We start from the raw sequence: 15,943 nt of genomic DNA, 5'->3' as shown, positions 1-15,943 counted from the left end.
CTTTGCACACGAATACGAAAAAAAGGAAATAGAAAAATGTGACTGCCAACTTTTTTAAATATTGCCACATCGATAAAAAAATAAAATTGCGATTAATTTATATTATTTCGTGTTGATATTATTTTAGTTTATCATAAACACAATAAATTGAAAAGTTTCGAAATATTGTATTTACAGGGCAACAATTTTATTTACATTATTTGTTTTGCCTAGTATTATATAAATTCAACATGAAATAGCATTTGCTCATTTCGTATTTTTTGCTCAACTTTTAACGTTTTCTTGCACTAAACTTGTTTTGGTGCAGCGTCATAAGTTACAAAAACAACAACAGCTAACTAAAGCGGAAATAATTGTGGGTACTGTGAAAATGTGAGTATTTTAATAGGCGAGTGGTAAAAATACCTAGCATCCAGTTGATTTTGTAGGCTTTAATATAAAACGCGGCATAATAAATTGCATGTTACTTTTCCATTTGCAGCCAGTGTATGTAAATTGAACTTTTCACTGCAATAATCCGCAAGTTGTAGTAAATTTAACATAAGTACATGGTTGAATTTTACATACTATGGGACAGACAATGTCATTGGCATGTTTCTCATCATTATAGCGCAGAAAGCGCTAATTTCCAAAATAAAAGCAGAAAGCCTGCAACTAATTACTCCAAGTACGCATGCATGTGTGTTAGGTATTTGACTCTTTCTTTCGATGAATGAGTTCAAAACAACATTCGTTATGTTTGGATGAGTACTTAGACTTGTTCACCAGCCCGAAGAAGACTCATGTGTGACAGTTAAAAAAAATAATAATAAAAAAGTTATAAGTGAGAAGTAGACACAGTTACACAGCAACTTGTACAATTTCTTTCACTTTCTTTCACACAACGTGACGCATATCAGTAGTGCCATCTTTATTTATCGCATAGCATAAAGCGTGTGTGCTTTAATTCGATCAAGTTAACACACAACTAGAAGAGAAAAGTGAAATGGCGCACATTTTGAGTGCGACAGGGGCAACATGAACAACGTCAAGGGTTTTCAAAGTCAACACAGCAGCGAGCTAAGAGCAGCGAGTGTCTCGATTCACTTTCGTTTTTTATGATTGTTACAAAATATCAACTCTCCATAGACGAATTTCGTTGGACAATACATATTTAGTATTTAATTTGCATAGTTGTCGGCAAAAAAAAACAACAAAAATGCGCCAAGAAACTCGTTTTGATTATTGTGTGTACGAATGACAACAACACGCGCGACAAAATGTCTGCATATAAAATAAATGTAGATTTTCAAGAGTTGTATTTCTTGATTTCACACACAAACATATTTATACATGATCATTGTTTTTGTATTTTCGGCAGCGCGATCATCAGCTCTTCATTAGTAAGTTAATTTTATTAACGCTCTTTTTGTTTGACGACAAGTTTCCATAGCCTTAGTCTTTATTTTGTATGTATTGAAATTCATTTGATTTCTACGCTGTTTGATTTCTGTTTCGGTATTAAATTTTATGTTAGTAGAAAGGTTTTTATCATCTTTTTTTTCGTTTTTGTTTTTGTCTTTTTGTGCAGAGTGTTACGTAAGAATTTTGATTTTAATTTGTTGATTTTTCGTTAGTTTCGCTTTGTTTTCTATTGATTAAACATGCTCGTTGGCGACGCCATGCTGTTTATTTATATTTTGTTTTTGTTTTTTGAATTTGTCAATCATCTTAATATTATGTAAGGACTTCAGTATGTAGATATGTGTATAAATGATTAGTTGGCATATTTTTTAGTATTAGCTCATGTGGTTTTTTGCATTGTAGCTAATACCTATAATTAAATTGTTTTTTTTTTTCTCAACCAAAACCTAAGTAGACTTAGACCTCATCGAACATTGTCAACTCAGACTTGGGCATCTGTTAACGTTTCATTTTGGCTTGATGCTTCAAAGAATACAAAGTTTGAATGTTTTGATAATAATTTATAAAAATAATTAAAATGATAAAAGTTGAAAAACTTTTATTTCTTTTTTAATATTTGTGTTTTTGCTTTGTTTTAAATACTTTTTTGATGAATATTTAATTAGTTTACGTTAGATTTAAATTTCTCTTAAGATTATATGGGATATTTTTATCGACACTAGACTCCGATTCCAAAAAAAAACTTGACAAACATTGATTGACAAAAATAGAAAATGTTATGTTCAAATAAATGCCATCGTGTTTGTATGTTGTATAACACAAAAATAATTTCTTTTTTCTTTAAAAGGTTATCCCGTCATAAGTAATGTACAAACAAAATTTAATCGAAAAGGCTAAATTTGGATTTGAATTTGATTAAAAAAATAGTTTGCTTAGCCATGGCTTTTTGGTGAATAATGGAGTTCAGTTTCCTTCTTTTCTTAATCATACGTTAATTTCAATATGGAAAAATTTATGGATATCGATAGACAGATATTCAAGAAAAATGCTCAGAGGTGTAAAGTTTGATGAATATTGTGTTGAAGCGGTGTGTCAACAAGCAAATTTTAAAATTTCTTCCGAAAACGGTTTTGTTTTATGTTCGCACTTAACCGTTAAGTCAATATTTGTTAAGAAAATACAAAGTTTTACACTGGCTCATAACAATATTGTGGCACAGTGACCTTTTTAAGAAATGTGAAAACAAATTGAGTTTGTAAAAATCCTCGGCCAAGTTATGAATTGCCTGTGAAATTGGTATTGATATCAATCAGTCACAACAACTTGGCAACTAATTGCTTTGCTTTGTTTGTTAATATCCAATATAAACACATACACATCAGCTGCGCATCGCTGATTAACAGTGGCACTAAAACTGTTGAATACAAATGGCAGTTTAGCATGCACTGCGGAAGTACGTGTTTTATTGTATTTTTATTTGGGCTTATTATTGGTTCTTTTTCTTTCCGTTTGGTTACTTCTTCGTGACAAATCACAAGAGCTCCGTGTATGTGAGCTTTTAATTTTGAACACACATTTATTGTCTCATATCAGTTTGTTTTATTGTTGTTTTGCGGTTGTGGTTGAGACTCTTTGGTGGCCCAGACCTCGCCGGAGTTCCGGCTGGTAAAGGCCCAAAAGAGATCTCATGGCTTCAGAAGCAACAGCCGGCATCATCAAGATAAACCAACATGAAGTGAATCACAGAAGCAGGTAACTCTTGAAGTCTTCTGCTTTTAATGAAAACACAAATTTTGTTTCCCCTTCCCCCAACAATAACAATAACATCAACAACAACAACAGCAGCAACAATAACAGCGAGAAGAGTGGTAATAACTGCGACAAAAATATGACTATAAGCCGCACAGAGTTTTGAAAAATTCAATTTTAATTTTTGTACATGATGATCGTTAAAACAAAAAGCCAACCAAAAAAAAAAGCAAAAAAAAAAACTAAAATCATATGTAAAACTCACTCACCTTGTGCGCTGCTGATGCTGACACAGCAGATGATGAAGACGCCGAGGCTCCACATTATCATCCGCAACGGCGTCTGCGGCTGCGTCGGCGTTGGCGTCGACGCCTGCAGCGACGTTCGCTTCGAATTGACAAGCATTTTTTTTTGGGGGGGGGAGTTTTACAAGATATCCAAAAGACTTTTGTTTCTCAAGTTGGCGGCTTTGCTTGTAGGTTGTAATTTTCTTGTTTTGTTTAGTGTTTAGCTTGCAATTTGTAAATTATTAGCAATTTATTTGTTTTCTCAGTATTTGCATTTGCATTTGCATTTTATCATTATTATTTTCACTTTAAGCTGCCAAAAAAAACAGGTTTGCATTTGTATATCAAAATTTATATACGAATATTTTTGTTGAATAAAACTTTTAGCGAACAGCGCGATTGAGATACCGTTAAAACGCAATTAATAATGTTGTGATTGAATTTCTTTAATATCTTGTTGTTGTTGTTGTTGCTGTTTTCTTGTTTCACATTCCGAAAAGTTCAAGGCAACGTTGCGTATGACGAATATGTGTGAGGGGCACAAGTTGTATTTGGCATTAGATAATGTTGATCGTAAATTAAGAGAGAAATTCTAGAAGGATGCGCAATGTGACAAAAATACAATTTATATCGGCAGATATATAATTTATTTAAATCGCACACTTTGTTGTTATTTATTAACATTTTGTATTTGAGTTGCATTATTTCTTTCTCATTTGTTTTTGTCATTAACTCTAGGTTTGACTTTGGCACTCACACTTATACACTCACACACACACAAACGAAGTCATAAATTTTCACCTGTTGCCAAAAATTAATGGCCACATTCACCTTGAATATGTCATGCTGTCCGTGTATTTATAACAATATCGCGAAGATTCGCGATCGTCTCCGTGTATTTACAATTATTTATTATTTATGCTATTTCGTTTTTGGTTTTTTTTTTGTTGTTTACTATGCACTCTTTTTATTTTTATAGCTGTTGTCATTTCTATTTCTATTGCGAATTGATTGAAACTAATTTTTGTTGTTTGTCCCCGGCCCCCTGCCACTTGCCACTTTGGTGTTGCCAACTCTTTGCTGACGACCTTCGCTACGCTTTTATTTGATGTTACTTTGGTCTTTTGTAGTTGGCAAAGTGTTTAATTAATATTTTTTAATTAATTTGTTTTAATGCATATTCTTGGCAGTTTCTAATTGTGGAGGTCAGACAGGTTGATGGAGTGAGGAGTGAGGAGAGGGCAGGGCGAAGCTTAACGTTATGCTAATGTCGCATAGCCAAGAATCTCAATGCCTATGAATGGGCTCTTAATTGGCTAACGAGTGCAGTGAGGCAAAAAACACCTCACACACGCACAATACTCACACACACACACACTCACGCACACTCGCATATGTTGAATGCAATAATAAAACCGAAACTTGATTTCAATGCAAAGTGAAATTTTCCCCACACTCACACACACACACATGCAAGTAAAAGCGCTTAAAGACAACTTGCAGCACACACAACAAATTCGAAATCCACAATAATAACAACAACAACAACAGTGCCGCAAGTAATGACCGAGTAACTGAACTGTGCTCGCCAAAAGACAGACCGAGAGAGAGTGAGCGCGAGAGAGAGAGAGAGTGAGAGGGGGGGAGGCAGACAGTCGCGGTCACTTTTATGACGTTCGATCCCGGTGTAATGCGAAATTACGCGTTTTGCATACATAAAGCAGCAAATACCAAAAAATAACGCAACGCAACGCATCGCAACGTAACGATATAGCCGAAAACCGAATTACAATTTAAGCCGCGAGCGTCCGATCAAGCGAGTTAAGGTACGGACGCACTTGCTCCGCTTACAAACACACATACGCGTGTGTGTATGTATGTGTGTGCTTACACTCATGCTATACACACCTACAAATAAAGTCAGCGCCTTGGTGGGCTTGCTGCTTTAAAAACGCCTTTACTCTGTCTGACCAAGCAATCGCAATGCCAGTCGCAATCGCAATCGCAGAGCTGTTGACGAACCGAGCGAGGGCAACAACCAAACTGAGACGCGTTTCGAATTGAACTGAAACCGAAGAATGGCAACGAACGGTGCGACGGCGCTACAAGCGTTTGTCCAAAACACGTTTCAAGCTCAGACAAGTGCACTAAGCTAAGCCAAGAAACTGACTGAGAGAGAAAAAGAGAGAGAGAGAGAGAGCGCAAAAATTAGAGAGCGAGCATAGGCAAAGTATAAGACAAATGTACTGCAAGAAATGAAGAGCCAGAGAGTGCGAACTCGAGAGCCAAGACAGCTGTTATTATTCTTGTTTTTGTCAGGGTTGTCAGGTGATCAATTTCTTAAGATCAGAATTGTTATTATTTGATGTTACTATTATTATTGTATATAAACAATTTTTTTTATTTTGTTCATTAGTCTGAGTCTTGCACGTAATCAAAAAATCTATTACAACCCGTTTTTAATATCACGTTGTTTTAAAGTTAGAATGTTGTGTTAATTATTTTATTACAGTTAATAATTATTAATGTTAATAGAGGGCAACTCACAGTGAATCTTGAAAGTAGCTTTTTTCATTTGTAATTGTTTTATATTTGCAATTTTGTTATTTTCCCCATTTTGTAGTTAAGAAATTAAACAACGTCAGCATGGTCATAAACCACACATTAGTGAAATAAGCTTAGCCTATGTATGAACCGTTTACGGCGTATGCGCATAGTAAACGAATTAGTGTCCAGCTGTGACAAAAACCAAATATGGCAAGCTTTCCAAGCAAGCAAAAAAGTTGTTTAAAATGTAATTTGAAAGAGGCGAAAAAGTAGAAAATTCTATGAAATTAATTTCATTTTTAGAACAAATGTTTCGTATAATTCGATTAGTAATTTGCCATGAGTTTCCAATAGCAGACGGATTGTCGATCGGCGCAGTTATTATTGGTAGGATCTGCGTGATTGATTTGTAAGTGTTCAGTAAGCATTAATCGGCCTGCGTGGCTAACTTCATTATACTTGATGTATACATTTCGTAAGTTTTACAGCACATAGACCATAGGGTTCTTTAAAAAAACATTTTGATTGGTTAAATATTTTAACATCAAAAAACAAGCAGAGGCTTTTTTTCTTCAAATTGATTTTTTTATTACAATCATTAAGCTTCCGCACATTAGTGCCATCTACCGTCAAGCGGCAATCAAGTTCGAAGTTAGTAGATTTGTTTTATTTGAATAATAAAATACATTTTATATAGTCGAATACATGAAAATGATTAATATTGAATTTACTGCTCACAACGGCTTTTCTCCAATCACAGTAGTTATCCACGGCATGAAGCTTGCCACATTCGTGTTCGCTCCCATGGAACAATCGCCTAATCCAAACGAAACGATGCCAAACTGAACAAAGCGCTCCTTACCTAAATATTCAACTTGACTGCTCAGTGGACTGCCCGATGAGCCCATGCATACAATTTCATTCAAAGTGGTACAAATTTGAGTTGGCTCTATTGTAAAATTTCGAAAAGACTTTGAGCATTTTGGACGATCGACACGTGAAACATTTATTTCACGCAGTATATTATTTCTCTCAGTGTTTGAGTTTTCATTTGAAAATCCTGTTAGCAGCAGACCTTCCAGAGTTTCCACCTTTTGCTGTAGATCCTCATTTACAGGCAAGCAGATTGGACTGATGTTTTCTGTTAGAAATCGCATACAATGGAAGGACAATTTACAATAATTCTATAGTGTCATAAGTAAAATATCTTGCTCACCTTTGAAATCGACCTTTCGAGCCAGTTTCACCAGAGCTATATCATTATATATAATAGGATCATGTTTGAAATCTGGATGCGTAATTATTTTTTCGACGTCGATTTCCGCAACTGTCGAATTTTCCGCAACACCTAAGCGCACTGAATGACTGAATGAAAAATTAAAATCTTACTGTCGGATATTTATATAAGTAATATAGACTTACATTCTATTATTGCCCACAATATGCGCAGCGGTCAAAACAAATTCTGTGAATCAAATTGCGATTTTTATCAACTAATTTCAAGATCCTACAGCGATTATGTTGTGCACTTACGGTCACTAATCAGGGTTCCTATATATTCAATTGGATCTTTTCCATCAATTGAAACCTTAATGCGTGCCATCCAAGGCCTTGAACTGGGAATGTTTTCATTACCAATAAAAGGTAAATCCTTCTTATGGACTCCGCATTCTTGTTTTTCCAATTCGTGCAATCCTTCTGTATTAAGTTCTATTAAAAATAGAGAAATTAAATAATTGTTATAGTTATATAGCTAGATGAACTCACTCTCAGCTGAGCCAGATGCAATGATGCATATCAAGCCAATGCAACTAACAAGTAGAAGCGACTTCATGTTGATCGAACGATTTGAGAACAACTATTGCATCTGAGCAATTGCATCCTCCCCTTTATATAGCAGAGAACAGCGTGATATATGTAATTCATTTTCAATTCATAATTTATGTAAATGATTTCTTATAAAATGAAACAAGTTAGAAAGCTACAGTCGAGTGTGCTCGACTGTGAGATACCCGCTACCCATTTTGAATAAAAACAAAATATTGTGGTATTATTTTTAAAATATACCGAAAATACTACAAAAATACTAAAATATACAAAACTGTATATTTGGTATATCGATATAGTACAACATTCAAAATATATTATAGATGACACAATATACCAGATTGTCAGATCCCTAGTAAGTAGGCGTTTTTGCCCATACAAAAGTATTTCTTTAATAACTTCTACAATTTTTATCTGGATGCAACCAAATTGTCAGGAATCATAACTTCTATGATTATTATTGTATACACCAAAACTCGCAGCTCTAGCTTTATTTTAATTACGCTTGTTATTCGATTGTTTTGATTTGAGGGAGCGAAAGTGGGCGTGGCAAAAATTTGAAACAAACTTGATCTGCGTGCAAACATAACAAATGCTGTCGAACAATTATAGCTCTATCTCTTATAGTCTCTGAGATCCAGTGTTTTATACGGACAGACGGGCAGACAATAGAATATATATACTTTATAGGGTCGGAGATGCCTTCTTCTACCTGTTACATACAATTCCTGCCGGCACAAATTTAAAATACCCTTCTACCGTATGGCTAGCGGGTATAAAAATAAACCGGAATTGAAGTTCAATTCCTATCTGCACTGACCCCGCACTCTGCCGCCATCTACCAGCGAATAGCATTTAAAATGCTATTACTGCGCCCTCTTTGGTGTTGAGTTTGTATTAAATTTACCTCAGTTGAGACGTCACCTACCGGCAGTGTTGCTATAAAACAAATTACCTCAGTAATGCTATTGCATAAGCCATGACGTCCACGGTTGCCACTTTTGGTACCAATGTACCAAAACGGGTACATTTTTTATGCGTTGGTACATTGGATCACTTTTGTACATTTTGGTACATTTTTAATATGCCTGTTCTAGTATTTAAATTTTTCATAAAATTTTATGTTCACATATATTATTTTAACAAATGGTTCTGTTCCACCAGATACAAATTTTGTTTCAGTTAGAAATTGAACCACGACTAGCACTGGAAAATATCGCATACAGTCGATTTGCGATATATCGTGTCAATTGAGAAAATATGTATGTATGCGCCAATGTAAGGTCCATCACTATGTAAACAGTTATGTATGCGCCAATGTAAGGTCCATCACTATGTAAACAGTTATATATTGTAAATCACAATTTGTAAGTCACAATTTGTGAATCACAATTTGTGAAATACGAAGAATCTTTCGTGAAAAATGTTTGGTACATTTTGTTCCAAATTTCGGTACAAAACATTTTTTTAGAATGGCAACCGTGCCTATGTGTGCTTTGAAAATTTGGAAGGATATGCCCGAGATATTGCTTGTTTTCGAAAAACGCCCTAGTTGTACCCTCAAAGTATGAAGAACAATTTTCAACTTTGGAAAGGATTTTGAAAATTAAGTTAGCATAAGTGAGCAATAACTTCAACTGTATGTTGTAGAGTCATCAATTCTTAATAGTTGTCTTTTTCTGAATTTTTCCGCACAATTGGCGCAATTCCCATTTTTTTCAGATAACCTCACGTTTTTCAACACCGATTTGTGCTATGTAGGAAATAGAGAGGACCGTCTGAAGCAATGTTTTGTGAATAACTTCCATGTTTTTGATCCTAGCACATCCGGGCTTGGATTTATATTGTGTCTACCAAGAATGAGGTCTTTTTCTCTAAAATTGCTCAAAATATACAAATTTGACATGGCGGACATAGCGGACATAACGGACATAGCAGACATGGCGGACATAGCGGACATGGCGGACATGGCGGACATAGCGGACATGGCGGACAGAGCGGACATAGCGGACATAGCGGACATAGCGGACATGGCGGACATAGCGGACATGGCGGACATAACGGACATGGCGGACATGGCGGACATAGCGGACATGGCGGACAGAGCGGACATAGCGGACATAGCGGACATAGCGGACATAGCGGACAGAGCGGACATGGCGGACATAGCGGACATGGCGGACATAACGGACATGGCGGACATGGCGGACATAGCGGACATGGCGGACAGAGCGGACATAGCGGACATAGCGGACATAGCGGACATAGCGGACAGAGCGGACATGGCGGACATAGCGGACATGGCGGACATAACGGAAATGGCGGACATGGCGGACATAGCGGACATGGCGGACAGAGCGGACATAGCGGACATAGCGGACATGGCGGACATAGCGGACATGGCGGACATAGCGGACATGGCGGACATGGCGGACATAGCGGACATGGCGGACAGAGCGGACATGGCGGACATGGCGGACATAGCGGACATAGCGGACATGGCGGACAGAGCGGACATGGCGGACATGGCGGACATAGCGGACATGGCGGACAGAGCGGACATGGCGGACATAGCGGACATAGCGGACATAGCGGACATAGCGGACATAGCGGACACAGCGGACATAACGGACATAACGGACATAGCGGACATAGCGGACATAGCGGACACAGCGGACATAACGGACATAACGGACATGGCGGACATAGCGGACATGGCGGACAGAGCGGACATAGCGGACATAGCGGACATAGCGGACACAGCGGACATAACGGACATAGCGGACACAGCGGACATAACGGACATAACGGACATGGCGGACATAGCGGACATGGCGGACAGAGCGGACATAGCGGACATAGCGGACATAGCGGACACAGCGGACATAACGGACATAGCGGACATGGCGGACAGAGCGGACATAGCGGACATAGCGGACATAGCGGACACAGCGGACATAACGGACATAACGGACATGGCGGACTGACTGACAAAAATTACAAATGTTGAGATCTTAGATAACCCCACATTTTGTTGATCTTGGTCGATAGAGTTCGTCCTTGCGATCCTACATTTTTTATGCGTTGGTACATTGGATCACTTTTGTACATTTTGGTACATTTTTAATATGCCTGTTCTAGTATTTAAATTTTTCATACAATTTTATGTTCACATATATTATTTTAACAAATGGCTCTGTTCCACCAGACACAAATTTTGTTTCAGTTAGAAATTGAACCACGACTAGCACTGGAAAATATCGCATACAGTCGATTTGCGATGACAATTGACAGGATAATTGAGAAAATATGTATGCGCCAATGTAAGGCCCACTACGTAAACAGTTATTTATTGTGAATCACAATTTGTGAAATACAAAAAATCTTTCGTGAAAAATGTTTGGTACATTTTTGCTAAAATTGGTAAATTTTTTCCAAATTTTGGTACAAAAATTTTTCTTGGAATAGCACCCGTGATGACGACTGCTTTAGGAGGCCTGGTTAATTGCCATGGCTTTCCGGCAGCTGATGAATTATAGGTATTGTTGTGGTCAAGGCTTTTGGGCTCAGTTATTATTAGTAGGATCTGCTTGATTGATTTGTAAGCTAATTTCGTTATATTTGATTGACACACTTCGGCAAATTTAGTTTCATCACAGCCAAATCACATAGACCATAGGATTCATTAAAAATATATTTTGATTAGTTAAATTTCTAAACATAGAATAAAAACAAGCAGAAGGTTTTTTTGTTGCTTCAAATTGTATTTTTTCTATTGAAATCATTGAGCTGCCTCAAATCTAGGATATTTGTTTTATTCGTTTGGGAATTTGGTCTTAAGCCAAATCAAACGTGAATAAGAAAATACATTTTATATAGTCGAATACATGAAAATGATTAATATTGAATTTACAGCTCACAACGGCTTTTCTCCAATCACAGCAGTTATCCATGGCATGAAGCTTGCTACATTCGTGTTCGCTCCCATGGAACAATCGCCTAATCCAAACGAAACGATGCCAATCTGAACAAAGCGCTCCTTACCTAAATATTCAACTTGACTGCTCAGTGGACTGCCCGATGAGCCCTTGCATACAATTTCATTCAAAGTGGTACAAATTTGAGTTGGCTCTATTGTAAAATTTCGGAAAGACTTTGAGCATTTTGGACGATCGACACGTGAAACATTTATTTCACGCAGTATATTATTTCTCTCAGTGTTTGCGTTTCCATGTGACAATCCTGTTAGCAGCAGACCTTCCAGAGTTTCCACCTTTTGCTGTAGATCCTCATTTACAGGCAAGCAGATTGGACTGATGTTTTCTGATAGAAATCGCATACAATGGAAGGACAATTTACAATAATTCTATAGTGTCATAAGTAAAATATCTTGCTCACCTTTGAAATCGACCTTTCGATCCAGTTTCACCAGAGCTATATCATTATATGTAATAGGATTAAGTTTGAAATCTGGGTGCATAATTATTTTTTCGACGTCGATTTCCTCAACTGTCGAATTTTCCGCAACACCTAAGCGCACTGAATCACTGAATGAAGAATTAAAATCTTACTTTCGGATATTTATATAAGTAATATAGACTTACATTCTATTATTGCCCACAATATGCGCAGCGGTCAAAACAAATTCTGTGAATCAAATTGCGATTTTTATCAACTAATTTCAAGATCCTACAGCGATTATGTTGTGCACTTACGGTCACTAATCACGGTTCCTATATATTCAATTGGATCTTTTCCATCAATTGAAACCTTAATGCGTGCCATCCAAGGCCTTGAACTGGGAATGTTTTCATTACCAATAAAAGGTAAATCCTTCTTATGGACTCCGCATTCTTGTTTTTCCAATTCGTGCAATCCTTCTGTATTAAGTTCTATTGAAAATAGAAAAATTAAATTTGTATTCTAGTTATATAGCTAGATGAACTCACTCTCAGCTGAGCCAGATGCAATGATGCATATCAGGCTAATATAGCTAACAAGTAGAAGCGACTTCATGCTGATCGAACTATTTGAGAACAACTATTGCATCTGAGCAATTGCATCCTCCCCTTTATATATCAGAGAACAGCGTGATATATGTAATTCATTTTAATTTATGTAAATGATTTCTCATAAAATGAAACAAGTTAGAAAGCTACAGTCGAAAGCTACAAAGCAACTAAGACCCCTAGTAAGTAGGCGTTTTTGACCATAGAAAAGTAATTCTTTAATAACTTCTACAATTTTTATCTGATTGCAACCAAATTGTCAGGAATCATAACTACTATGATTATTATTGTATACAATAGCTTTATTTTAATTACGCTTGTTATTCGATTTTTTTGATTTGAGGGGGCGTAAGTGGGCGTGGCAAAAATTTGAAACAAACTTGATCTGCGTGCAAACATAACAAATGCTGTCGAACAATTATAGCTCTATCTCTTATAGTCTCTGAGATCCAGTGTTTTATACGGACAGACGGACAGACAAAAGAATATATATACTTTATAGGGTCGGAGATGCCTTCTTCTACCTGTTACATACATTTCCTGCCAGCACAAATTTATAATACCCTTCTACCGTATGGCTAGCGGGTATAAAAATAAACCGGAATTGAAGTTCAATTCCTATCTGCACTGACCCCGCACTCTGCCGCCATCTACCAGCGAATAGCATTTAAAATGCTATTACTGCGCCCTCTTTGGTGTTGAGTTTGTATTAAATTTACCTCAGTTGAGACGTCACCTACCGGCAGTGTTGCTATAAAACAAATTACCTCAGTAATGCTATTGCATAAGCCATGACGTCCACGGTTGCCACTTTTGGTACCAATGTACCAAAACGGGTACATTTTTTTATGCGTTGGTACATTGGATCACTTTTGTACATTTTGGTACATTTTTAATATGCCTGTTCTAGTATTTAAATTTTTCATAAAATTTTATGTTCACATATATTATTTTAACAAATGGTTCTGTTCCACCAGATACAAATTTTGTTTCAGTTAGAAATTGAACCACGACTAGCACTGGAAAATATCGCATACAGTCGATTTGCGATATATCGTGTCAATTGAGAAAATATGTATGTATGCGCCAATGTAAGGTCCATCACTAAGTAAACAGTTATATATTGTAAATCACAATTTGTAAGTCACAATTTGTGAATCACAATTTGTGAAATACGAAGAATCTTTCGTGAAAAATGTTTGGTACATTTTTGTTCCAAATTTCGGTACAAAACATTTTTTTTAGAATGGCAACCGTGCCTATGTGTGCTTTGAAAATTTGGAAGGATATGCCCGAGATATTGCTTGTTTTCGAAAAACGCCCTAGTTGTACCCTCAAAGTATGAAGAACAATTTTCAACTTTGGAAAGGATTTTGAAAATTAAGTTAGCATAAGTGAGCAATAACTTCAACTGTATGTTGTAGAGTCATCAATTCTTAATAGTTGTCTTTTTCTGAATTTTTCCGCACAATTGGCGCAATTCCCATTTTTTTCAGATAACCTCACGTTTTCCAACACCGATTTGTGCTATGTAGGAAATAGAGAGGACCGTCTGAAGCAATGTTTTGTGAATAACTTCCATGTTTTTGATCCTAGCACATCCGGGCTTGGATTTATATTGTGTCTACCAAGAATGAGGTCTTTTTCTCTAAAATTGCTCAAAATATACAAATTTGACATAGCGGACATGGCGGACATAACGGACATAGCAGACATGGCGGACATAGCGGACATGGCGGACATAGCGGACATGGCGGACATAGCGGACATAACGGACATGGCGGACATAGCGGACATAGCGGACATAACGGACATGGCGGACATGGCGGACATAGCGGACATAACGGACATGGCGGACATGGCGGACATAGCGGACATGGCGGACATAGCGGACATAGCGGACATAGCGGACATAGCGGACAGAGCGGACATGGCGGACATAGCGGACATGGCGGACATAACGGACATGGCGGACATGGCGGACATAGCGGACATGGCGGACATAACGGACATGGCGGACATGGCGGACATAGCGGACATGGCGGACAGAGCGGACATAGCGGACATAGCGGACATGGCGGACATGGCGGACATAGCGGACATGGCGGACATAGCGGACAGAGCGGACATAGCGGACATAGCGGACACAGCGGACATAACGGACATGGCGGACATAGCGGACATGGCGGACAGAGCGGACATAGCGGACATAGCGGACATAGCGGACACAGCGGACATAACGGACATAGCGGACATGGCGGACAGAGCGGACATGGCGGACAGAGCGGACATAGCGGACACAGCGGACATAACGGACATAACGGACATAACGGACATGGCGGACTGACTGACAAAAATTACAAATGTTGAGATCTTAGATAACCCCACATTTTGTTGATCTTGGTCGATAGAGTTCGTCCTTGCGATCCTACATTTTTTATGCGTTGGTACATTGGATCACTTTTGTACATTTTGGTACATTTTTAATATGCCTGTTCTAGTATTTAAATTTTTCATACAATTTTATGGCGGACATAGCGGACATAGCGGACATAGCGGACATAGCGGACAGAGCGGACATGGCGGACATAGCGGACATGGCGGACATAACGGACATGGCGGACATGGCGGACATAGCGGACATGGCGGACAGAGCGGACATAGCGGACATAGCGGACATGGCGGACAGAGCGGACATGGCGGACATAGCGGACATGGCGGACATGGCGGACATAGCGGACATGGCGGACATGGCGGACAGAGCGGACAGAGCGGACATGGCGGACATGGCGGACATGGCGGACATAGCGGACATGGCGGACATAGCGGACATGGCGGACATAGCGGACATGGCGGACATGGCGGACATGGCGGACATAGCGGACATGGCGGACAGAGCGGACATAGCGGACATAGCGGACATAGCGGACATAGCGGACACAGCGGACATAACGGACATGGCGGACATAGCGGACATGGCGGACAGAGCGGACATAGCGGACATAGCGGACATAGCGGACACAGCGGATATAACGGACATAGCGGACATGGCGGACAGAGCGGACATGGCGGACAGAGCGGACATAGCGGACACAGCGGACATAACGGACATAACGGACA

The 15,943-nt window shown here is 38.3% G+C and overlaps 3 protein-coding genes and 1 long non-coding RNA gene across 7 annotated transcripts in view; 1 reads left to right on the top strand and 3 right to left on the bottom strand.

The window, feature by feature from the left end:
* LOC133841009 (mucin-2) overlaps positions 1-5,508 on the bottom strand; it is a 42,220-nt gene extending 36,712 nt beyond the window's left edge. The window contains exons 1-2 of one of the 2 annotated variants that reach the window (XM_062273260.1): positions 5,353-5,508; positions 3,423-3,753 (exon numbers count right to left, since the gene is read on the bottom strand). In XM_062273260.1, coding sequence (XP_062129244.1) covers positions 3,423-3,558 — 136 coding nt within the window. In that variant the 5' untranslated portion in view covers positions 3,559-3,753; positions 5,353-5,508. Of the gene's footprint in view, positions 1-3,422; positions 3,754-5,348 lie in introns of both variants that reach the window. The other variant, XM_062273259.1, reaches the window with a different exon arrangement.
* On the top strand, positions 128-4,765 carry LOC133841025 (uncharacterized). Of its 3 annotated transcripts, XR_009894247.1 has the most exons (3): positions 128-372; positions 482-1,382; positions 4,631-4,765. It is a non-coding gene; the product is annotated as an uncharacterized LOC133841025 (long non-coding RNA). The 3 variants fall into 3 exon arrangements; XR_009894246.1 differs by lacking the exon at positions 482-1,382; XR_009894248.1 differs by having other exon boundaries at positions 128-1,382.
* Positions 5,509-6,677: 1,169 nt separating the features above from the next.
* LOC133841017 (serine protease grass-like) lies at positions 6,678-7,868 on the bottom strand. Its single transcript, XM_062273270.1, has 5 exons — positions 7,755-7,868; positions 7,521-7,697; positions 7,410-7,452; positions 7,204-7,352; positions 6,678-7,128 (listed from the first exon to the last, which is right to left on the bottom strand). The coding sequence occupies exons 1-5, from the start codon at positions 7,819-7,821 to the stop codon at positions 6,722-6,724; spliced, it is 843 nt and encodes a 280-aa protein (XP_062129254.1). The 5' UTR covers positions 7,822-7,868; the 3' UTR covers positions 6,678-6,721.
* Positions 7,869-11,613: 3,745 nt separating this feature from the next.
* On the bottom strand, positions 11,614-12,846 carry LOC133841015 (serine protease grass-like). The gene is made up of 5 exons (XM_062273266.1): positions 12,764-12,846; positions 12,530-12,706; positions 12,419-12,461; positions 12,213-12,361; positions 11,614-12,137 (listed from the first exon to the last, which is right to left on the bottom strand). The coding sequence occupies exons 1-5, from the start codon at positions 12,828-12,830 to the stop codon at positions 11,731-11,733; spliced, it is 843 nt and encodes a 280-aa protein (XP_062129250.1). The 5' UTR covers positions 12,831-12,846; the 3' UTR covers positions 11,614-11,730.
* Between the last annotated feature and the right edge of the window lie 3,097 nt (positions 12,847-15,943).

This window comes from Drosophila sulfurigaster, chromosome 3, assembly GCF_023558435.1.
Source record: "Drosophila sulfurigaster albostrigata strain 15112-1811.04 chromosome 3, ASM2355843v2, whole genome shotgun sequence".
NCBI lineage: Eukaryota > Metazoa > Arthropoda > Insecta > Diptera > Drosophilidae > Drosophila > Drosophila sulfurigaster.
This window is presented reverse-complemented; position numbering and strand designations above follow the sequence as displayed.